Raw genomic sequence first — 25,349 nt, 5'->3', positions numbered from 1 at the left:
ATGCTACACCTTCACCACAGAAGCACCTTTGCTGGCTGATGTGTCTGCAGTTAACACACACAACTGTCTTCACAACAGTCTCCCTCTGCAATCTTGCACCCAGTGAGTTGCTGCTGTTCCCAAATAAGGATGGAGAATTTCTCTCACAAATGGATGCACACTAGATAAGCTACCCTGAATGGTGTGAACAAAGCCCCTCTCTGCAGAAGCACAAACCAAGACTAGCTCCCTGCAGAAAGAAGAGTCTCCATCTTCCAGAAACTTGGGAGACACCACCACAGGTTCTGGAAACCTCCAATTCTCCAAGTAAGGCAAGAAAAACCAATGAACCTTGACTGCAACAAATTCTGAAGACAAGGAAGTTACGGGGCACTACTGCTCTACAAAACCTCCTGCAAGTCATCAGGCACCACTGATTTGCAGCCAGGAAAGATCAAGCAACAATCTTGAGCTCATGACTATGACCTCAGATACTGGTTGCTAAAATATTCCCATTTCTTGGGGGTGGGGCAGGGATCTGTCGAGAAAAACATCACGCTTTTAAAGCACTTGGATTGAGCTGCTAGTATTGGTGGCTTCCTTTCAGAGTGGTCACGGTTTGTCTTAACAAGACGCCAGGGTAGCTTGTTACCTTACCTTTTGTTAATGGGCTTTTCATCTTTCTCATATGGCCGGATGAACCATTTCCCGATCCGTACAAAGTTCTTGTCCATCAGGCATCTTAAATAGAAAGACAATCACAACTTCAATTACAGTATTATTGAGAAGAATATTAAGCAACAAAGATATTATCACTGGAGTTTTGAAGCTTTTATGTTTTACACACAGAGGATTCAATACCCTTGCCTGGGTTGTCCTTGTATACCAATGATTTCTACCCTTGTGCCCTGTTTCCTCCCATCTTTGCAGTGTTTCTCATCCAGTGGTACAGGGTACCACCAGTAGTACTTAAGGTGGTGTCTGGTGGTACGTGAAGGACCCCTGGACACCTGCCCCCCGGAAGTGAGACCAGGAATGTGATGCAACGTTCAGCAGGCAGAGCTCCAAAGCATGCCTTTCCACACTCGAAAAAGTCCTCTCGTGCACCCTGAGCCTCTTATTGGTGTTTGTTGCATCACATCTGGCCTCCCAACTCACAAGTAACTGGCAATGATGTCAAAGCCAGTTACTTCTGGTAGTATTTTGAATAGGTGGATTATGTGAAGTGGTACAGCAGAGGACAAACGTTGAAAAACACTGTTCTAGCCCACGGATACATGGAACTTTCTGCAAGACCTGGCCCCCATCAGCTTCCAACATCTCACCCCTAAATGGAATTGGAACTTGGAAGAGTCACACTGAAATCCAGTTCCCCCAGCAACAAAGGGAACATACCCAGAGTCAATACAAAATTATTAATCTGGGAAAAAACCAGACTGTTATCCTTTCAAACACACACAGTAGATGGCCTTCATTTTATTCTTTGGTTGTTGGCACTAACAGAAAATAATCACAGTGATTTTGTAAAGGATCAATCAATATTAACAGCTCGCTCAAATTATTTATAGTACCAAGCTTGTGTTTTCCTAAGATAACATGATATTAAAGCCAGTGATCCGGGTTTTCTGGGAAACATTTTGATGCTAGAAATCACCTGCGATCCAGTTTAGCATGTTTAAGTTATATTTAGTCAACAAAACTAAAACAAAAATTGTTGTGTTAAATTTCACACGCTATGTAAACATCTCAATTGTTATCCAACAGTCGAGAGAATTTGAATTGAAAAGATTGATTAGGAAGAGAATGAAGTACACTTAAATGTTGTAGAAATGCTTTGATTAAAATATTTACAAAATGCCTAACACAGGCATTAAAGCTTCAAAATGCCTTAAAGCTTCAAAATTCAATACCTGGCATTTCAGTTTATATTCCTACATTTTAAAAAGGAAAAATGCACGCACTGAAAATTTAACACTTTAATTTTAGCAGATTAGTTATAAATATTTCATAGATGATTGCCCTTCTCGCAAACAACGCATGGAGGTGAAACATGCTGGCTCTGCCCCCAACTTCCATGTATCCAGCAGAAGATAAGAATGGGCTGTATGGGCACTCTTGCCCCCCTCCCACTCCAAGCACTGCCTGAACAGCTGCCTGGAAAGCAAGGATGATACAGGCCTCTTTATAAAGTTACATTACGGCTTTTAAACTGCTCGATGTGATTATGTCTATAGCCATTAATTTTATGAACACACATTTTTAGAAATGGAAATTCTCCCATCAAAAAGAATATAAGTATTCAGTTCTGGGAAGCTCACACTAAGTACAACAAAACACTCCTTCAGAAGTGTAGACATTGTGAGAAAGGTAAATATAATTATGATGTTAAGGGAAGAGGCAGCAATACACCCCTCCCTGAACAATTTACTAAAGGTCCTGCTGCCTTTGGGTTCCACACAAACACTGGGTTGGCACAGAATCCGTGACCAGAATTGGAAGCCTACAGTGTGTGGCTCAAAGGTGGCAAACTGAGGAAAAGGAGACTTTAGGCAGCAAATGGAACCATGTCTGTAAATGTCTATTTTCAGCAAATCAAACAGACTTGAGGAAGAGACCCTGCAGGTTTAGTATGCCATGCCTCGACACAGAAACAGAAATGGTAAAGCACTTGAAATGTGAAATTAGCTCATGTCTTTAAATCTTCCCTAACCTCACCACTATGCAAGTAAAATTCTGAGAAGCATAGATTTTAAGGACAGTCCACTCTAACTAGATATCACCACCTGCGATACAATTTCAAAAGAGGGGGAAAAAAAGTTTTATTCCTTGAAACCTAGACTATTAGATGTTCCAGAACGTTTGGGATAGTTCCTCCCCTTGAAAGATCAGGAACAGTCCAATCCAAAAAAAGCCTCTGTAAGAAGAGGCTGCAATCCCAGACTGGGCAGGTTAAGGTAGATCCCACAAGTCTAGCATAGACAGCAGTAAAACTGCCAAGAAAACAATGGCTAATGTTATCAAACCTCACAGCAGAAAGGATTTAAAAAATCAGAAGACAGGGAAGAGAAAGATCACACAGGGGGTTCTACCTACCTGCCCCACATGTGCAGCAAAGAAAGGAGCCTTACAACTAAACAGAAGAACTTGGTGCTGGTTCATGGCGTGACTAAAAGAGGTGAACAGAATGCCCTCTGAGAGTCTAAAAGAACAGGAATGCACAGTAACCCATTTCCTTTTCTCTCCAGGCTTCCCAGAGGGCATGCCAAAACAACTGGGATATATAGGAGCAGTGTTGTCTCCGGGTGGGAATCACTGCAACCAACAAATCACCTAGAGAGAACATTCAACAACACGAATCTCCCAAAGGCAGCATCTGCAAGGGAAAACACATGCATCTTGTAGTGCCAGGGGACAGTATGCAGGAAAGCCTAGTAGTCTGCTATTCACCTGCAAACTAGTAAGTTGCATAAGGGGGCCAGCTGTGATGCTGGCTGGTGACTGTTTATACTAACACAATAAGCCATTTGGACACTTGCTTTCCCAAATAACTATCCCAAAAGAATTAGGAAAAAAAAAAAACACTTTCATTCTCCCAAACTTGGTAGAACTCGAGTGCCCTGTCACAAGACACTGGATTCAATGGGTTCTTGGCCTGATCCAGCATAGCTTAATGCTAAAGCAGGTGAGCTACTACAATGGTTTGATGGGAGAATAACTTCTGGGACTCCCATTTGTTTAGCACAGAGGGGCAACCACAACTTTAAAAGCAGCTAAACTGCTAAAGAAAACATTGCTTTACCTGCAAGTTAACTAGTAAAAATAATCAGAACTACTCTGAAGGAGTTTTGTTTTTCTATAACTACTTCCCTGACAGGGTCAAAATCATTAAACAAAACCAAAACAGTTAAATACAGCGAACAAATCCATTTACCGAAAAATTTAGGGACTACAGACATTTGCAGATTATTATTCTAAAAGGGGCAGAATCTTCTTTCCTGGGCTTTTCAGGCCCATACAATAATCAGGACAAACAGGCCTGGGGGTACCATCCTCTTCTTGAAGGCCCCCTCTCACCTCTCTGATGCAACTGCCCTCTTCTGGGACAAGCCTGGGTGCTGCCAAGCCCCTTAGAAATATTACACACCATGCACATTCCTAGCAACTAACTGTGGGAACAGAAGGGGATTTCCACACCCTTGCTGGCAGTTGCTTATTGACACATCTTGATATTGACAGAGAATTTTCAGCATGATATTAAATAATAAACCCTATAGATCCCACCCCCCCTCCCCCATGATGGGTAAAAGTAATTGTGGTTGGCAGCTGAACTACAGTAAGAACAAAAAAGGCTTAGGCTGTAGAGTCAAAAGAGGTTGTGCCATCGCACAACTATTTTTCATACAGTGGCTATAACTACCATTCAACTACATGATAAGTAAGTTAAAGTACTTGTCCATCACTGGTTCAATTACTGCTGATGAACTCTGAATGCAGAAGGAGCATTTCAAAAGGTTTGCCAGCTAAACGTGAAATGCAAAGCCAGCTTGAAAGCAGCAGGGGAAGGGGGAACTGCTATGTCAATCTACATCCAAGCTGCCAGAGAACTACAAGAAGGAAGCAGGATCGTCTGAAATTCATTACTGAAAAAAAAAATATTTTGTTATAGTTTACGCTGGGATGAATGAATAGGAGTAATATTCTTCTTACCTTAATAAAAACTGAAAAAGGCCTTCCCTGCATTCATCCATTCCCACTTCTATACCCAAAACCACCAGGTAGCTCACACTTAACTAAAAAGACATCACCCCAAACACTACCCACTAAATTAAGATGCTTCTTCTCTAACAGCCGAGTTTTGCTACGACCCACATAAATAATCTGTTCATCTATGCATGAAATGTAGACCTATAGTTGGATTCGGTGCCCTTTGCGCGAAAGAGGTCCCAGGCTGATAAGCAGCTCAGAATCTGATGGCCTGAAGTCCCATTAAATGTTTGCTGTGCTTGAGTCATGCCACTTCAGATGCACTGTGATAACACCTGGGACTCTCCCATTCCTCTTTCCCCATTGCCTTTCCCATTGTCGGTTTCAGATCGTAAGCTCCTTGCTGGCAGGGGCATTGTAACAACAAGTAAATAAAACCAGCAGTAGAATTAATGCAGGTTTTTATCAGACAAGATCAGGCATGTGCAGGGTCTGATCTCAGAAGCTAAGCAGGGTCAGGCCTGGTTAGTACTTGGATGGGAGACTGCTTGGGAATACCAGGTGCTGTAGGCTTATACCATAGTCTTTCGAGACTGGAGGTTGCCAACCATTGCTAAGGTCACAGACTGCATTAGACATGCAAGCATCCCAAAAACTCTCCAAATCAGAGTGCCACAAACTCAATACACAGATCATCAATAGCAACTAACTGCCCTGCCCTGCCCTGCCCTGCCCTGCCCTGCCCTACCTTCCCCATCCCTAGCATCCCCCTTCCAAGTTCCCGACAAACTGATAAGGGCTTAGGAGTACGGTAGGTAGAGTCTCCAGGCTTAAGCACAAGCAAGAAAAGACAGCTCACCCACTGTAACCAACTTCATAGAATCTATGATTCTTCATAGGATCCCACTCTATGATTTGGAAAGGACCTAATAGGTCATCCAGTCCAAACCCCTGCCTGTAGCAGGGAATCCTCCTAGAGCACCTCCAAAAGGTGCTTGTCAAACCTCTGCTTGAGAATCTCCAGTGAGGGAGAGTCCGCCACCTCCCTTGGCAATCTGTTCCACTGCCAAACCGCCTTTACCATCCAGAATTTTCTCCTGATATCCAATCTGAATCCTGCATATCCCATCACAAAGCAGTTAATGCCAGTTCTTCCTTCTCACCCCATGCCTGATACAAGGGAATGGTATTGGATTGAGGCGAGCAGGCTGGTGGCAAACCAATTTTGGTAATTTAAGCCCATGCTTAGGGACCCTCAATCTAAACAAAGAATATGGATGGAATTCTCTTACCTTTCCAGCAGATTGTGGATTGCCTTGAAAAGCAACGTCCTGCATTCATAGGAAAGCCCATTCTCCCAAAGTCCTTCTTCCACCACTGTGAAAATAAGTGAAGTGTTAGCATATTATCCATAAAGAGAGAGGGAAGCTTAACATTAAAAGACAATCAAAGCTTTATGTGTTTCTTCTCCGATTTAACTTGTCAATACAAGTACAATATATTTTACGTGATCAACTAGCAACTGCATAGGTTGTAAACAAGGTGTCACATATTTCTCCTCGCTGTTTAACATAAAACTAGTTTCTCAAAATTTGAGCAACCATCCTAGAATACAAACTTTCAGGTACAGCGAGTTAACTAAAGTGATTGTCGAACAAGCTACTCAAAGTTTAAGATTAGTGCAGCGATTTTTAAACACAGGTGTGCCATGAAGGTTGGGGGGGGGTCATTTATTAGTAGGGTCATTGGAGGATGTGAGCCTCCCCCCCCCCCCGACATTACAGCATGCCATGACAATTTTAGCACCTTGTCAGCGTGCCACAAGGTGAAAAGGATTGAAAAATGTTGGACTAGAGAGTTTCAAGGGATTAACAGCTCATTGAGCTTTCACACATTTGCATCTAGTCGATTTCCTTCAATAAGTCAGTCACTATCAAAAGGTCACTTTCCTTCAAAAAGGAATGCAATGGTGTAATGCTAGTGCTGCCAATCACAGCAAGAGATCATCATAAGAACCAGTATGGTTTTATAGAAAAATTAAGGAAGTGATCTGGAAGGTTCCTCCTCTGATATACACTCATTGAAGTTGACTGGAAGAGCACTCAAGCCTTGCAGCTTGACTGATACAAGGAAGAGTCACACATTACCAAAAGTTTGGATTCCTAAGCACCAGCAGTTTCATTATTTTGGGAGCAAGCATTCGATTCTTAAGCACCCGTCCTTTGGAGTGCTATATGCCCTTATTTCAAAAAAGACCAGTATCAAATTCTCTGAGGTCAAGCAAGTTCAGCCTTGGCTTGAAGAGATCTATCACAGTGGTAGTGTACAGTGCCACTGTACAAGAAGACTGAACAGCACTCAAAAGGAAATCGATATTAAAATGATACTCCCTAAAACTAAGATAGTGGTCTTCAACCTTTTTCATGCCATGACCCCAATAAATGAAGTATGAGACTGGGGACCAACTGTCAATCCCACCCCAGGACCTATCTTCCCACCCCAACCCTTGCCCTCATAACACCCTTACCAGCACTGTTCACTGTAGCCAAATATTTTCATTAGAGAGAACAGAAAGTTACCATAAAGCCTGGCACTAGTGAAAGCTGTTTTAACACAACTGCTAAGAACCTAAGCAGGACTGGGACATAGTCTTCTGGTACCTAAAGGTATACCAGATGCCTCTCCCTTTACCTGGTGGTGCTCTAGTCCAGTGGTCTTCAACCTGTTTCATTCCTGTAAATGGGGACTAGTATCTACCCCACAGTGTGATTGCAGGTTCTTCCACCAAACCATATACCACATTGTGTCTGGCTGCAAACTGAGGGCATATACAGGCCCATGGTCTGACTTTTTCAATGAAGGTAACTCTGTCCTTGAATGGCTGGACGAACTGGACAGTGACATTTGATCTAGTCTAATTGCCCATGCATTATATGCCATACACTAAATAAATAAATAAATAAATTCCTGTAAGTTGCCACAACCCCACAACCGAGGTTTCCTGACCCTATTGGGGTCACAACCCCGATGCTGAAGAACACTAGTCTAAGAGATATGGCTTGAGAAAAACCACATATGGCTAGAGGTGTGATTTTTCTGTGATAAAATAAGAACACAACTCCGCTTTCCGCACTTCTTAATTTCTGTTTAAAAATAGCCAAAAACTGCAAAAAAAATACAACTATTTTCTAACACTTAATTGACTGTGGTTGCATCTGCTGACACTATACCACTGATATAATCTACCTAGTATACTTTTAAAGCTATTTATAAAACTGCACCCTTGAAATAAAATATTGCTTTCTGCACTTTTTCCATGAAAAAAACATGCAAAAAATTATTTAAGAACGCCTGTACATATGGCTTTAAAAGCACTACTACCATTGAATAAGCTGTTGTCACAGCTTGGAATCAGTATCAAGAACAGTTTTTGCTAAGATGAAAGACAGCAGGAACAGTCTGGTGACAAGTTCTATGAGGGATATGAAAAGAGAACAGAAGCAAGCATCTGTAAGGAAAGCAAGGAGAGAAGTTGAAGAGTGGGTAACCAAAAAAGAAGGCTATGTTCAGGGTTAGGGAGCCCAGAGAGAGAGCAACTCTAAAGGAAAGCTGGTCAAGTAACCACTGCGCTGGGGAAGAGGTCTGAGGGAAGCAAGGGCAGAGGGGACATGATGCAGTATGGAGTCGAGAGAAGAAGAGGACCAAAGGGGAAAGCACATACATACAACCTGCACAGAGAGAGGACTGCTTGGTGCTAGAGAAAAGAAAGCAGACAGTCACAGAATGGATAAGAGAACCAATGAAGAAAGATCCCCCCTTACCCATATTTATTTGAGCTAACCATCTACTTGGCTGCAGCTAACACACACACACACACACACACACACACACACACACACACACACACACACACACACCTCAAAAGCTCACAAGTGCTCAACCAGACCAGGGTATACAAACAAAACCCCTGCTAATTGGGTAAGAGGCACTTTTTCAAGTGGGTGCTCCTTTTTTTAGCAGGGGAGAGTAACTGGCCCACCTCACCCCAGCACTGTCTGTTCTAGTGGCTGTCTGCTGGTATTCATTTGCATCTTTTTAGATTGTGAGCCCTTTTGGGACAGGGAGCCATTGAGTTATTTGATTTTTCTCTGTAAACCGCTTTGTGAACTTTGAGTTGAAAAGCGGTATATAAATACTGTTAATAATAACAAGATTGCACAACGTGAAAAAAAAAAAAAACACTTGCAGGAGATGGCATTTCCAAGTTCTCAGCCTCTACTTCCTTCCCCAACTCAAGTTCTGGACAATCTCTTGCAGAGTCACTGCTTGGAAACCCTATGATGTCTGTAACTGGCCAAGACAATTAAAGCACACCCAGGAAATCAACAATAAGACACTCAACCTTTTTTTTTTTAGCCTTAGGTTTTGCTGAAACAGTGCACTCTTAACACTCTCGCTAATGTTAAAAGTCTCAGACTCAATGATCCTCATGATTTCTTACTTCCCCATTCAGAGTAGCAAAAATGAGCAAACATTTTCGGGGAAAATGTGCCTGCCTGCCTGCCAGCCTAACACCTGCAGGAAGCTGAAGCCTGGCAGAAACATCAGATAAGGAAAACCCAAGGGGAAAATAAAAAACAAATACAAGTTGTGTTATTTATACAATACATGTATATTCTATTGTATAAATAGTACAATATAAATCTAAATCCAATACACTATGAAGCTGTGCATGGAAACAAAGGCGCAAATCCCATCGGTATAAACACCAGATTTACAGCACAGAAACAGGTACATGCAAACAAAATCTTCAGCCTGATGAGGAAAAAAATGCAAAATGTTATCGGAATTCCTCTGGCGAATGGCACTGAGGAAAAGTCAGCAGCTTCCCCCTCTAAGAAACTGCCAACATCATCCTTGTGTCCTCATCCAAAAATTTCAAATACATCTGTGTGCTCTGCTAAGTGCTCTGCTATGCCCCTAAATCTTAAGAATTAATTTTTAAACTGTACTTGAGGGCAGCTATGGGGGCAGCTTAGAATTTGCTCAGAGCAGTAGCAAGGGGAGAAGGAAGAAGAATTTAGTTCTGACCCAATGCTATTTCCTTCCCCAGCACAGACCTCCCAAATCCCCCCACTCCCCCATAAAGGTGTTATTAGCAAACTGGGGAAGGGGGGAGTACAGGTACCCCCATGTAGTGGGGCTAAATAGCAGTTTGGGAAGAATTAGATTTATATCAGGAAATCATTCCTCAGCTTTGATCAAGCACTATGCACCTCATCGCTGCTTTGATATTAAACAGAAAACCGTAAAGAGATCAGATATTGGAACTACACATATTGTGTAGTCCGCCCCTTAAACAAGTAGTAAGAACTATGGCTAGCCCTGTTTCCTGCTTTCCCACTTTACACAACAGAAGTACAACGGGCCCGTATCTGCAGGTTCCACATCCACCAATTTAATCAATCACAGATAGAGAATATTTTAAAATTCACCTACGCTGTTATAGCCTTGCCCGCCTTGCACCCTGCCGTTTCAGAGTTGGCCTCATGCTTGCTCATTTATGCAAGTTTAGGCAATCTACCTTGCCTAGTTTGGCAATTTGTCTTACTTTGTTTTGTATTTTAATCCTGATCGTTAGCAGCTTTGGGGAGAAAGGAGGAATACACACACACACACACACACACACACACACACACACACACACACACACACACACACACACACACACACACTTGTTTTAGGCAATTTATGCAAATTTTTACCATTTTGCCAGCGTGACAACCACGGACATCAGCAGATTTTCGTATCTGTGTCTGGTTCTGGAGCCAAACCCCGGCAGATCTGGAGGGCCCACTCTAATTATACCTTATGTCCTCGGATGTTGACTATTGCAACTGGTCAAAACAAATTCGCAGGATTTGCAGATGTGCAAATATTGTACTGGTCATGACAAATATGTAGGAGGGCACACACTATGGTAGTATTTCTCAAACAGCGAGTCGGGACCCCTGGGGGCTGGGGATAAGAATAGGCCCTCAGTTTGGCTGTACTTGTCGTAAGAGGCGACTAAACAGCCACCGGGTAGATGGGACTCATTAGCCTGGGAAGGCAGCTCATCTGAGAGAAGGAAAACTCTGATCCCAAACCTCCACTGCCTTGTAGCTACATCCAGTTATGGAAAAGGCTTCAGGAGTCAACCTCGAGGCAAAATCCAGAGCCGGAGTCCCTGAGGCAGTTCATGACTGAACACAGTCACGTCCTGGCAACTCCTGCGACGCCGCTGGAACCAACCGTATTGGCCTCTGCCTTTCCATTGGACCATTTCAGCGACGTGGAGAGGGGGGATTTGCTGCATGGGAAACAGTCTATCCTCCATATCTACTTTACCCAGGCTTCGCGCACTGGAGAGGACACTCTGTTCCAGAACCACCATTCAGAGCGCGATACCATAGTCTTCCGAGACTGAAGGATGCCAACAATGGGTCGGGACCCACTCGGTGGGTTGCGAGCCAATTTTAGGTGGGTCCCCTTTCATTTCAACATTTTATTTTTAATATATTACATTTGATGCTACCATGGGATGTGACTGCACTTGGAGAAATGTTACAGACCTGTACTTTTAACAAGTCACTATGTATATTCTTTTAACAATGATAGTCAATGGGACTTACTTCTGGGTAGGTGTGGGTAGGATTGCAGCCTAGGATTGCTAAAAATTTTCCTGCTTGATGTCACTTCTGGTCATGACATCACTTCTGGTGGGTACTGGCAGATCCTCATTCTAAAAAGTGGGTCCCAATGCTAAATGTGTGAGAATCACTGCACTATGGGATAAGACTAGCTGCTCAGCCATTAAGATGACCGAAAATCAATTTCTTGATCTGCTCAGCTGAGAGGCTGTTACTTTGAAGCAGAACCCACAAAACAAGGAAGCAATCCTGTCCAACAACTACAGAAGGGATTATTTTGTAACCAGAGTTATAGTCATGACTGTAACCATTTCCTTTTCCTATGCTGCCCCTCCTTTCACGTTGAGGGGAAAGAAAGCAAAAACCATTTAAAAATCCAATTCATTGGCAAATGTCTGCTTGAAATAAGTACATCAAAAATTCAATTACCACCAACCTATTCACAACCATTCATTTTATTTTTGATTACACTCGTCTGCAGCAAGACAAATTCAGTGACAACTGCAGAAAGAGCAACTTGTCACTAAAAGTTGCCAAACAGAAAAGTTGCAAAGGAGCACAACACTCTATCGATTCTAAAATACTGGACACAAAAACTTCTAATTAAGTGCCATGCTATTGATTCATCGTTGTTATGCTGTCCATCAATTCCCCTGTTAAATCTGTGTTTGAGGACCCTGGTAGCTTTATGGGCTTGCTACGTTATCAGACACAACCCTGCCCTTGCAACTCTTAAGATTCTTCATCTGCAGGTGGCTCTAAGAAGTCAAAACTCTGCTTTTGCCAATAGTAATGTATGGCTGTGAGAGCTGGACCATAAGGAGGGCTGAAGAATAGACGTTTTTGAATTTTGGTGTTGGAGAAGACATTTGAGAGTCCCCTAGACTGCAAGGATATCAGTCGATCCTACAGGAAATCAAGCCTGACTGTTCAGTAGAAGGACAGATGCTGAAGCTGAAATACTTTGGTAATCTCATGAAGAGGGAGAACTCTTTAGAAAAGACCCTGATGCTGGGAAAAATTGAAAGCCAAAGGAGAAGGGGACAGCAGAGGATGAGATACAACCTGATACGGGGGGGGGGGGAGAACTGCTGCCCAATCACCATTATAGCCTCAGAGGCTTGAGCAGCTGGTAAAGTGAATTCTTTTAGGTGGGTCCCAATGCTAAAAGGCTTGAGAACCATTGGTCTATAGGAAGCACCATTTCTATCACTTCATCAGTCAGAGGTGGGAATGCTCATTTACCAAGACACACTGTTTGCTTTGACCCTCTTGCAAATGCACTCAGTTTTAGTTTGAGTCAACAGATTTATAGTAGGGCAGTTGTTCAAAATACTCACCAGAAATTATCCAAATCCTCCCCCCCCCCACACACACACACACAAACACACTTCAAGTACCACTGACACTACAAATGCTTGCTGAAGAACTGGACTTGCGCACTGTTGCCCGTACAAGATGGGGAAGCAGGCTTCTTTAGTTGCTACTGCCTCTAGATCTCTTGGCATACTTCTTGCCCAATCTATGCTACTGGTACACTGCTTTCCTACAGCTAGTGGTGTGAGAGCAGCCAAAGGAGTATCAGCAGAAGGGGCCCAAATTTAAAAGCATGGCTCTAAATGCTTGGTTAGTCTGTAGCTTCCAGCCAATGAGTCAACCATTAAATTTCTGCATATACAATTCTTTGTACATGCATCCCATTAAATCTCGAGGGAAAAACAATATAAAACAGGGAGGGGGGTTCACATTGTGGTTAAACAGAAATAAGACTAACACAGACCGTGTTTGTTGAAAATCTGCGGAGTCAGTATAGTTTTTAATGCAGCGCATTGGAACAGTTCCAAAAACTGCTGACAACTTTATATAGAAACAAAGTGACCAATTTAAAGCATTTTGACACTATTAAAAAGCAATACCATTTCACCCTATTGCTGCAAAAATAGCTTACACGTTCCACCATGCAAGTTTGACAAAAAAAAAACACACAACACTACAGTTTCCAACTTGTTTTAATGGCCATCAGCCAAAATGAAAGACATTCAGACTCTTGTTGCACAGGATTTAGCTCACTGGAGCTCAAGCCTGAAAGGGGAGGGAGTGAAAGAACGAACTTCCAAAAGCCAGATAAAAGATCATTTGGAGAAAGTAGCATGGAAAGGTGCCTTGCTGGTAGAGAGAAATTTTGTAAGCATTGTGTGGATCAGAGAATGTCAATACACTTGCACTTCAAAACAAGTGGAATATATGAGAGAGAGAACTGAAACTTGCAAGTGCAGGCGGACAGCACTCAAAAGTAAGGAACCGTGATCAACAGCATGCAAAATGAATACACCAAATATCGTTTATGGTTCTTGGCTGACTCATCCTACTTAGCTGAATCAAAGGGGGTCAAAAAAACGCTTGCTAATATCTTTCAGGGAAGAGGGGGATGTACTTATTTGGTTCGCACCATCATACCCACCACTAAAATGCACAGCTTGTGTTTACTATTTTTACTCATTTTAGAATACACCAATGCATATAAGATTCTGCCACTGCAAAGTCACCTGGACTAAACATCATAGGAAAAAAAGAGGAAGTGGAAATATCCCATCCCTCATCAAAAAGGGTAATCAAATGTAGCACTGGTTTTCCAGTGGCACCTTCATTTTCTCTCTTCTTAAGATGGAGATGTGACAGTGACTGAATACAAACAGACCCATTTTCCAAGTTTGAGTCATGAAAAAATAAGTAATCTAGTCATCATTGATGGGAGTCTGTGTCAAGCGTTCCAAAAAAGTGGACTAACCAAAGTGGCACATGAAGGTGACTAGGAGTAAATTAAGCCATTAGATTTAAAACAAGACCCTACAACTGAATTGTGACCTAAACTAAGGTGATGGTGACTCCACAAGCATCAGTGCCACTTAAGTCTCCCCTTATTTAAACTGGCAGGAAGGGGGAGCACACACAGACATGGGGGGGGGGTAGGATGGACAACCCATTTCTGCCTAACCCACAAGTGTGCATGTTTGATTCCTGTTGTGTAGATCAACTTTGGGTAGAAAAGGCTTAAGTTAGCCATTCATTTATGTAAACTTATGTAAATTTATTCAAATTTGAAACGTGAATTTTTTTGTCCCCTGGCCCCCAACACAGTGTCAGAGACGATGTGGCCCTCCTGCCAAAAACTTTGGACACCCCTGATCTAGAGGGTTGAGCCTCCATTTGCCTGAAGATAACATCTGAAGGTCGCCAGTTCGAGGCCATCGGCACCGTGAATGGCGAGACCTTGAAGCAGCTGACAAGCCTAGCCGAGTTATTCCACCTGCTGTTGGAGATATGAAGGAGCTGCTTGTCAGCCTGTGTGGGAGGAATCTGGAGGCCAGAAAATGATAACAGAACACAAAAGATCCATCTGAAATGTGTGGTTCTTGAAAGATAGAACCTTTCTTCAATTGTAAAAATCCCTACGGGAATTTAGAACAGCCTGCCTATGAAAACCGCCTTGAATTAAAGTCTGACTAAATTTTTCTGCACCCATCAGTATGTTAAATGTCTGCCTCCATTTTACCTCAGAAGCATTGCATTTCATGGGAAATTCAAGGTCCCTCAACAACCAACCTCTTCTAAGAGTCAAACTTGAGGAATGCTCCTATTTATTACATTGGAAGAATCTGCGAGGGAAACCTTGCCAGAAGTCTGATCCTCACTTTATAGAGGGACCAATGCTTTCTGCAGCCTCCCAAGTGACCAGTTTGACTAAAAATGCAGCCTCCCAAGCGACAAGTGCAACTAAAACTCACAATAAACAGCAACATAACTGCTTATTGTCTGTATGTCATTTCCATTCATAAAATATAGTGGGGTTCAGTGGGGGGCTTCCACCAACCAAGGTGTGCCTGTGTGCGCCCAGGACGTTCTGCACAAGCTGGCCCTGTACAGTAGCTCTTTGGTTGTGATTCACTTACCATGAAGGAGTATATGGGAGCTCAGGGAGCACACCTGCTGCAGAAGCAAGTTTTGGTATGCACAGGACACTTTCCGTTCTAGTGTGAGCCTCACTACGATGCAAACTTTCTGCAATGATTTTTGATATTTAAAATAATTTAGAGAAACTTAGGAGTGCATTTGCTTTTTCTGTATTACTATATCTACCTGCTGACACTGTGGGCAGGTAGACCTGGGCTCTGCACTGGGAAGTCCGGCAGACCTGGGCTCCAAAGTCTCTTCCTGCTGTTGCCACCCTGCACTTGCCCTGCTTTGCCCCTCCCCACCTCTGTTCAGCTCGCTCTTGTCACCACCCTCCCCCTGCTCTGTTTCATTGCCTCCACTCCTCTTTGGGAAAGGGGTCCAAAAGAAACTTCGTACTCCCTGATAAAATTTCTCTTGGAGGCCCTAACTGCATGTGGTCCATGCCATGCCAATTTTATTTTTTGCCTCCAGTGGTCCATGGGCTCCTAAAGGTTGGGAACCACTGCTCTAAGATAACCGACTTGGAAATAGCAGCAAGGTCTTGGAGCACCTTAAAAACTAACCAATTTATTTCAGCATCAGCTTTCAACTACCACAGTGTGCTCGACCAGAGATATGATGTGAAATCTGGCCAGGAGCTGGTAGACACGCATACAGATACAAACAGAGAAAGAGAAAATAAGTTTTAAATCAAAGGGATATGGACAGAGAAGGAAAAGATATTGACCGTTGCATACAGTACTACAACAGCATCAATAGCAAAAGTGCTCACTCTGCAGTGAATTTGGAAATGGTTCCTTGAGAGTAAGAAATCTGAACACTAGGAGTATAGATCTTTCAGCAACTTCCTCCTTGAATGGCCCATTCGAGAAAAGCATACACAACATATGTTAAACACATTTTCTCTCCCCTTCCCCATGTAAAGTCACCACTTTTTTAGGCACATGAGAATTTTTAAAAGTACTTATGAACCAAGTCTGGTCACTCGAGACTTACAGCACACCGTCTTTCAAATGCAACGGCTCTAATCAGAAACATTCCTGGAAGCCCATGTGTTCATATAGACATCCACAGACGCCAAGTAAGACATAAAATATTTTAACTATGACTCCTTTGTTGTTCATTTCATAAGTAGCAGACGTTTCTCCAACAAACACCATATTTGCTTTGTGCTTTTTTTTCCTCCCCAAGACACAAGCTTGCTTTAAACAACTGTACATTTAAAGAAAGTTGTCAAACAAAAAAGCAAGACAATCCCAAGAAGAGGTTTTTATACATTAAGTTCTTGGTCACCAATATTCCAGTAGTGGCAAGTTATCTGGGCAGCTGTGCTTGGCTGAAATGCAGCTGCCTCATTAGTATCACCCCCCCCCCCACCTCATCCTGCATTTCTGGGCTTGCAACAATAATCTTAAAGAGCGTTTTACAGGAGACTTAGCCCTGGCTGAGGGCACTACGCGGCGCGATAGACAACATGGAAACACGATTCATTAGACACGCCTGGAGTGACAACAATGGGGCTTTTTGCTGCTTTTCATTTTCTTATATTGGGCTGAGACTAATGCATTCCTGTGATACAACAAGCCAAATTTACACTCAGAAGAAAACTGTAATCACCTTTGATGAAGAGATGACATTTTCACTATATTAAGAAGCTAGCTGGGCATCTTTTCACTCTTTAAAAAAAAAGTGTTGACATGTTAAAATGATAAATGCCCCACAGGCATAAAATTTCCCCAAAGCAAAACACGACCCCATGGTAGCCATTTAACAGGTCTGATATGAAACATACAATCGTCGGTTGAAGGCTTTCAACCACATCATCTCTCTTTAACCCGATTCTATTGAAAAAAACACCATTCTGCAGTCTGATAGACAACGCTTATCTGCTTCTGTACTTTCCATGTTTTGCTGCTCTTGGCTTCCTCTGAAATGCTGTTTGTGTAACCGTTAACGGCCCCTTTTATTTGCTCTTTTCACCAGCTTTCCGGCATTGTCCTACTTCTCATTCCTATTTATCACCCCAACTTGCCTGCCCCGATTCATCTACTATAAAATTACTCACATTGTAATGAACGATCAGGTACAGCCACCTAAAAAGTGTGCTTTTGGTTACATCATTAAAGCAAGATACCTGGGCTATTTATTTAAAAAAAAAAAAATCAACCCATTTGAAATTTCAACTCTTCACAGCACTGACTAAAACTCTGGATCGCATACACAGTAAACTGGAAGTCTGCCAAATTATAGCTTCCAAAATTCATTTTCATATGGAGTATCTTAAACAAAATATTCAGTACTGCCTTTCGCTGTAACACCCCTCCTTTTCAAGGGTCCCAATCTAGGTATAATTAAGACAAACCAAGCAGCTGCAGGGTGTTTGTTTTTTTTTTTGTACACTTCTCCTTTTAAATGTTCACAACATTTGTCCCACGCTTTCTGCAAAGCAGCTCACGACATGACTTTTTCCTCTCTCACCTAATTTATCCGCACAACAACCCTATGAAATAGGTTAGGCTGAAAGGCAATGGCAGGCATAAGACCACCCAGTGACCTTCACAGAAGACTTTAGGATTTGCATCCAGCACCCTCCAGGTTCTACAATAACCACTACACACCATGTTGGGTCCCTTATTGTTCATCTGTATCCTTGCACAAGACTGACGTTTGGTATTTTACATATTTAGGTATTTGCATAAACCAGAGGGACACACCTTCAAATCTGCAGTGTCTTCTACAGCACTGGCAAATCCCCCCTCCCCATCCCCAGCCTAGTTGTCTGCATTTCAACGTTATAAACAAGAGCAGGAAAACAGTGAAATTAAAGCCCTTGTTTAAGAAAATTTTTTTACTCTTCTGGCTGATAACCTGAAGAACAAAATTTCATCTCACAGCATATTTAAACATTGTTTTTATTAAAAAGGATCTCTATACTCAACAGTAATTTTTAGAATGACATCTATAGTTTCTATCTTGGGCACAGGCTGTCCCAATAAGTGGTACATTTTTAGGCTCACTAAGTGAAAAAAAAATAGCAAAATGGTTCCTTACGAAACCTGATATGGTGAAGTAGCAGCATTCTATACATGCATTCAAGAGAAGGGAAAAAACTAGCTGTAAGATTTGGAGAACAGGCCCTCGTCTGTAGCAAACAACTGCCTTCAAAGAACCAGAGAGAGAAACTTTACTGAAGTTAGTTCTTTTTCCCATTCTGAGTCACGAATACCAGCCTGCTGTGGGCACACACGCTTTTTGGTTGATGCATTTGCAAGACAACCACGCAAAAGGATTTAAAAGAACAGTCTAGGTTACTTATGGGAAAGCGCAAAAAAAAAAGATGGTTCATGTTTCCTTGTATATCACTTGATTTATCACCTGATTGATCACTGCAGCATCAAAACAATGGCCTGCATACGTGAAACTGCCGCTGTGGATTGAACCACTAGAAACAGAAGTTTTTTTTTTCCTATCATCTGATGTCACCACAAACACAACTGTATTTCAACAAAGTTTATTTACATCAGCAACAAAGTACTGCCAGGATTCAGGTCCACAACTGGTCTGGAATCCGAGGCATCTGATCATTGTACACAAGGAAGACAGAGAACCAAGGAATGGGCAAGAGTGGATTAGGGGATACCACCAGCTTCCCTCCAGCGTGTCTGTACAATTATGCACAAGCTGAAGGTGTGCATAATAGATTTTTGTAATCTGCGCCGATACCCATATGCTTCCAAGCTCTGGCTGGTCTATATGGGCTTGGGTGTGTGGAGTACTCAAAGAAAATAGTTCTTCTGCACAAACCTGCACTTGCTATCAGAGGTTCTGCTTCACATCCAATTGTCATCCTAGGTTTGTTCAACAGGAACCCGAAACAGGGTCTTATCAGTGTTGGCACCCTGATTGCGCATTTCTCTCCCCCACAAGGCCTGGCTGACCCTTACACCAGGGGTGCTCAAACTTTCAACTTTAGGGATGCTGGACCTTTAACAAGTGTATAGAAGAGAGAATTGCAGCAGGTGCAACTTGTCATGACAAGCTACACCTGCTGAAATTCTCTCTTCTATACACTTGTTAAAGGTCCAGCATCCCTAAAGTTGAAAGTTTGAGCACCCCTGTCTTACACCATCTACCTTCAGAGGAGTAGCAAAACTGACTTGCCTTTGAGTTTTCTGCTGGTCATTTATTTTATCCTCTAGCTGGTCTGTGGCTGCCATCTCATTTTTCTATAATTTTTATTTGACTGCTTACATTATTTTAAATCCTATTGAGATAGTTTTAGAAAGCTGGTTTTGATTTGGAGGCCTTTGTGATAAGACCTGATGGTGGAACAGAAATAAGTAAATAAAGTGTGAATTGACCTCCCCTTATTATCATGACCAAAAAAAAAAAAAAAAACTGAGCAGAATGTTGAAGAAACCAAGAGGAACTGCAGCATGAAAAAATGAGGATCAAAACACCACATGCCCCATAGGTTTAATTCTACATTTCCCATGATAACCAGACCTAGACCAGAAACACAGATGCACAACATTTTGTTAACAGGGCAGCAATAACTCAGAAATAAACACATGTAATGTCTCCATATTTAAAAAAAATAAATCCTTGGGACTGTACACTCTAAGGACTGTACAACCTACAAAGCAATTGCATGTATTCACTTTTTGTGTTTTGGAACAAGCAGAGGGCATTCTAATAAAGGAGAGAGTACACTAAGCACTTACACAAGACTAAACTAAGTTCTGAGCAGTGAACTTGCAGATACAGTCGAAGCCTAACATGTGGTGTGCTGCTGGCAAGTGTCATTCACACATTTTTATTTTGAAGGATTTATATCATGCCTTTCCTCCTAAAATATAGGGCACTCAAGGAAGTTTCCATTAAATAAAATAAACACAAACGATAAAAAACAAATATATGCAACTGGTATGTTTGATATTCATTAACTGCTGTGCCTTCTTCTCCCCATCTCAAACTTTCATTTTATATGAATAAAAGGTATGTAGATTAATGAAAATTGTACAGAAGCATGGCACAACAAATGGCCTGTAGCAGTTGAAAAGAGGATGAGGAAGACCAACAGCTTACTTGCACATCCCCTCTCGCATGTGGCTCCTATGATTAGACTAGGATTTGAAGTAGATTCTGCTTTTTGAACTAGTACCATGCATGACATAATCCAAGTCAGGCAGCTGGAAGATGTTGGTACAACACCGTGAAATTTTGTGACTAGACACAGGTAGCTGGATCAAGACCTTTGTACCCTAATTATTTAAGGAGGCCTTCAGGTAGCAACAGGGGCCCAATATTCTTCTGGGACCCCCAAAATTCTTCTGAACATATGGCAGTTTCACACGCTAAGTTTGCTACTCAGAGACACAAAATACAATCCATCTAGGAAGTAGAACACACATCTTAAATTACACAGCTCGATCCTTCGCTACTACTTCCAAATTTCAAGAGCTGCGACATATTACAGCAACCAGTTTATTCTGCACTCAAATTCCTCAAAAAACAGGTTCAGTAATTTTCAAAAATGTTCACTTTCCATCTCCCCCATTCCACTTGTGCAGCTACTATACTGCATGTAATGACACTATACTGTATTTGATAACCAACGGCTGCTGTGTCTGTGCTCAGCCTGCAAGATTAAATACACACACAGCTTTCCACTGCACCAATTTACACTGGCAAGTAAAATCAGTTCAATAAATTGTACTATCAGCTGATCTAGTTTGTATTATAAGCCTTTCTTAACAGGGCCATTTGGATGAGACTATTCCCCTTCACGAAGACATATTCATGGGAAAATGCTACTGAAACTGTCTGGATGGTTCCTTTTTAAAAAAAAAAAAAAAAGGAAAACTACATCCTGGGTGCATACAAAACAAAGACTTTAGCAGTCAAGTAGAACGCTTCAGAAATCTTAACGAAGTCTTAATCGGAATGAGAAGTGACACCACCAACCCTGCAGTCTTACTGCAGCCCTAAGCAGATTTTTTTTGTTCTGGATGACCATGCAGCCCATGTCATCAGACATTAGCTTCAGCTAACTCAGCCAGCAAGAATCTCCTCCTTTTGTGCTTTCCTGGGGCCAATGACTGCTTCTGCTTATGGTCAAACAGACTCTCCTGGCCAGGCACACCTACATTTCTATTGCACAAGTGTCACAAGAGATCCCTGAAAGCACCATTCAGTTACAAAACCATCACAGCAATATTACTAACTCAGTTGCCTCCAGATGCAACCTGCATCATAAGATAACCCAATCCAGCTTGATTATTGAAAAAAGGCAAAACCTTTATTATAATACTGTAGGTAGCCCTAACGGAAGGTATTAAATTATTTTGGCTTTTCTTCCTCTCCCCCCTTCTTAAGGACCAATTAAGCTGCCTATGATTTTAATTACAGGTATCATTTAAACAGGAGGTCTTCATGGGCTTCCAGGTTCTCCACGCGCAACACAGCTCAACTCATCCATTCTTTATATTTAAAATTAATGTCCAGCTTTGCCAACACAAAGGCTGCTCTGTTTCTCTTCGCCTTACAAAGAACCCATGTGTTCCAACCAGTGCCAGAGGGACCTGGTATTTATTGGACTCCAGAAGACTCCAGAAGACTCCAGAAGTTAGGAACTTCCAAAAGAAAAACTCCAAAGGGGACAAAAAAAACAAAACCTCCGGAAATGGTTTGCTACTGGGAGAATGGGACAGGTTCTAAGGGTTAAGAATGCCTCTAGTGTGCATCTAGATTCCTAAAGAGGCACCCCTACACACTGAACATTCCTACCAGCAAGGGAAAGAAAATACTTTCAGTTTCAATTTCAACATTAGTACTGTACTAGAAAAACAGGTTGAGCAGGAGAGTTAGGCTCCTGCTTGAAAGAGAACAGCTCACCACTTTCATCAACGGCTCTCAATGACTGAAGCTCCATAATGAGTGTGCACCTCAGCAAAATTAAACAACACGAAGCCAAAGAGTAACTGTTTTTCCTCACTCTCTTGTTCATGGAGAAGAGAAGGACCCCAGAAAGAGCTCCCCAAAGCCACCTGGATCAGTGGTTCTCACTCCTTTAGCACCGGGACCCACTTTTTAGAATGAGAATCTGTCTGGACCCACCAGAAGTGATGTCATGACCGGAAGTGACATCATCAAGCAGGAAAATTTTAAACAATCCTAGTCTTGCAATCCTACCCACACTTACCCAGGAGTTAGGTCCCATTGACTATCGTTGTTAACGCCTTCATAGTAGCCTCTTAAAAGTACAGATCTGTGACATTTCCCCAAATGCAGTCACATACCTTGGTAGCATTAAGTCTAATATTAAAATATTAGAAATTATAAAATATTGAAATGGATGGAGGCCAACCTGAAATTGACTCACGACCCACCTAGTGAGTTCGGACCCATAGTTTGAGGAACACCGACCTGGATAAAGCTCTGGAGAAAAAGCCATTCCATTCCTATGAAGCTTGATACTCAATACTCTCAATAATGACGCCCAATAATGAAGCTAGTTACCCAATAATAATCACTAAGTAGTGCAGGCATTAACAGACATTTCCCAGGCATCGAGTTTCATTAATTCCGCTTCCTCCCATTACACATCAATCTCTGACCGTCCTGTACGGCTCATAAATCTTTTATAAATAAAGGAAATCAGCCCTTAACTGAATGAGCTTTCAGATTTTTAAAAGCTGTTTTTTCAGGACTAAAGAAACGCATTTGCAAGTGAATCAAAGAAATACGTTCCTCATATGAAATAACTCATGATTTTGTTCTCTTGTCACCTAATGGAAAAAGCACAATAGTCAAAATCTGTTAAACACATTGAAGTACACCATTACCAAAATAAACCGTTGCATAGTTGGTGCTTTCAGCAATGTTTCTGAATAAAGAAGGAAAATAGAGTTTAACACACACTGCACTTTATCTCAAAGATTTTCTTGTACATCCTATAGGTGTCAAATGCTTAGTGAGGATGGCACTGAGAAATTCACAAGAATGGCCTCGTATTTGCACAGGGCAGTCCAACTGGATGACCGAAGTATCCCGATAGGGAGAGGGGAATGTGCTAGGAATGGCAGAAACCAGAGTACACTGATTTAAAACAAAATAATTTAGCAATAATTTAGCAATAAACAAAGGCCAACTGAAATCTAGTCTTTCCATCAACGTTTTCCAATTGTTATTTAGATGCTTCCCAAGTAAAAGTGCATACTGATTGGTTGCTATAGCCATAACACATGCTAATTTAATGTTTCATTTTGGCGACCTGATCTTGCATGCTCGTTCAGGTTTTTAGAAATTTTTAATTTATTTTTGCTGATGAGGTAAATACCATAGACCAATGTTTCTCAACCAGTGGTACAGGTACCACCAGTGGTACTTGAAGTGGTGACTGGTGGTATGCGCAGGACCCCTGGACACCTGCTGTGTCCAGGAAGTGAGGCCAGCAACAGAATGTAACAAACAGCAGTAGAACACTCAGGTTAGCAGGCAAATCTCCAAAGCATGCTTTCTGGGCACTCAAAAAGTCCACCCTGAGCTTAGTACTAGTGTTTGTTGTGTTGCATCCGGTCTCTGAACCCAGAAGTAACTGGTGATGAGGTCATCACCAATTGCTTCTGGTGGTATTTCCAAGTGTGGTGCCACACTTTTGAATGCTGCCTAAGCAGCTGCAATCTAATGGAAATAAGCCTTTAAATCACCTGGAGGTTGTAAACCAGCTGCCTTGTACACCATCAGGATGCAAACTCTAAGCCACTTAGCTAGAGGTACCAGGGACACCTTGTTGTCCACGGGAAGTTACAGATAGAGCGTCCCTCTTCCTGAATGGGCAACTGCATTCTATATGGATGCTTAGGACTCTTCTGACATGTAGTGTGTGCCAAGCCTTTTCCCTTGTATGTTTAGGATTAGGACAAAAAGACAGTAAAAACTAATTCTTGCTGTCAATGAAAAATTGAATTGAAAAATGAGTCAATCCTAAGTACCACAGTGTGTGGAATACACATAAGTCAGGATGGATAAGTTCCCCCGTTCAGATACCCTTCCTTCCGATGTTACAGCTACTAGAAAGGCAGTTTTATATGACAGGACTTCATGGGACTATGGCCACACGCTCAAAGGAAGGACTCATTAAAGATATTAGGACCCTATTCAGATCCCAGTTTGGAAGCCTATGAACAGGAGGAATGTTCAGTAACACTACCCCTATGAGAAAATGTTTGGGGGAGGGGGTCTGAAGAACGAACTAGTTCTAAGCTCCTTGACTCATCCTGGGGAAACTCCAAGATAACAAACACATCAGGTGAGGTGGGAGAGAAAACCTTATGCCTGCACCAGTCCCTAAAGGTTTTCCAGGTGGTCCTATACACATTTCAGGCACTTAGAGGATAGTCTGGGTTTTATAACCCTATCGGAGAAGCCCAATCGGTGCAATTCCAACTTTTGAACCTCCACATTGTCAATTGGAATCTGTGTGGTTGTAGGTATTGTAAAGGGTCTTGTAAGAGTAGATCTGGTCAAACTGGAATCTCCCAAGGTTCTTGTCTTAATAATTGTATTAAGTTTGGGTACCAACCTGGCCACTTTTGTGCCACCAGGAGCCCCTGAGGTCAAGGTAAAGTGCATCCACCCATAATGCATCCACTGCTTCCACACTTACCATGGAGTTGAATTTGTTAAGTTGCGAGTTTTCTGCAGTAGCAAACTATTACAAGTAGCAAACTACCTACTATGGGTGTCCGAATCTGGTCCTCAGTTTCTGGATGCAACCTGCACTCTGTGTGTGTGTGTGTGTGTGTGTGCGTGCGTGCGTGCGTGCGTGCGTGCGTGCGTGCGCGCACTGTCTGTTCTTACTAGAACACGACAATGGCAGAAACGAGGCTTGAGCTGAAAACAGAGCAAGACAGATAGGTCTCAGGTCCAGGAGACTGATGCTTTGAGACAACTCCTGAGAGGAATAATAACCCTGAATCACTCTGCCATTTAGTTTGGCCCTCCAACCAAATATGC

At 42.2% G+C, this 25,349-nt stretch overlaps 1 protein-coding gene across 1 annotated transcript in view; it reads right to left on the bottom strand.

Moving 5' to 3' along the window:
• The window catches only part of LOC136634524 (mediator of RNA polymerase II transcription subunit 13-like), a 194,620-nt gene that overhangs the window by 110,696 nt on the left and 58,575 nt on the right, over positions 1-25,349 (bottom strand). The window contains exons 3-4 of the mRNA XM_066610068.1: positions 5,976-6,060; positions 637-720 (exon numbers count right to left, since the gene is read on the bottom strand). Coding sequence (XP_066466165.1) covers positions 637-720; positions 5,976-6,060 — 169 coding nt within the window. The remainder of the gene's footprint in view (positions 1-636; positions 721-5,975; positions 6,061-25,349) is intronic.

The sequence above is a fragment of the Tiliqua scincoides genome, chromosome 14, assembly GCF_035046505.1.
Source record: "Tiliqua scincoides isolate rTilSci1 chromosome 14, rTilSci1.hap2, whole genome shotgun sequence".
Lineage (NCBI taxonomy): Eukaryota > Metazoa > Chordata > Lepidosauria > Squamata > Scincidae > Tiliqua > Tiliqua scincoides.
The sequence above is the reverse complement of the archived record's forward strand: the minus strand, read 5'-3'. Positions and strand labels throughout refer to the sequence as shown.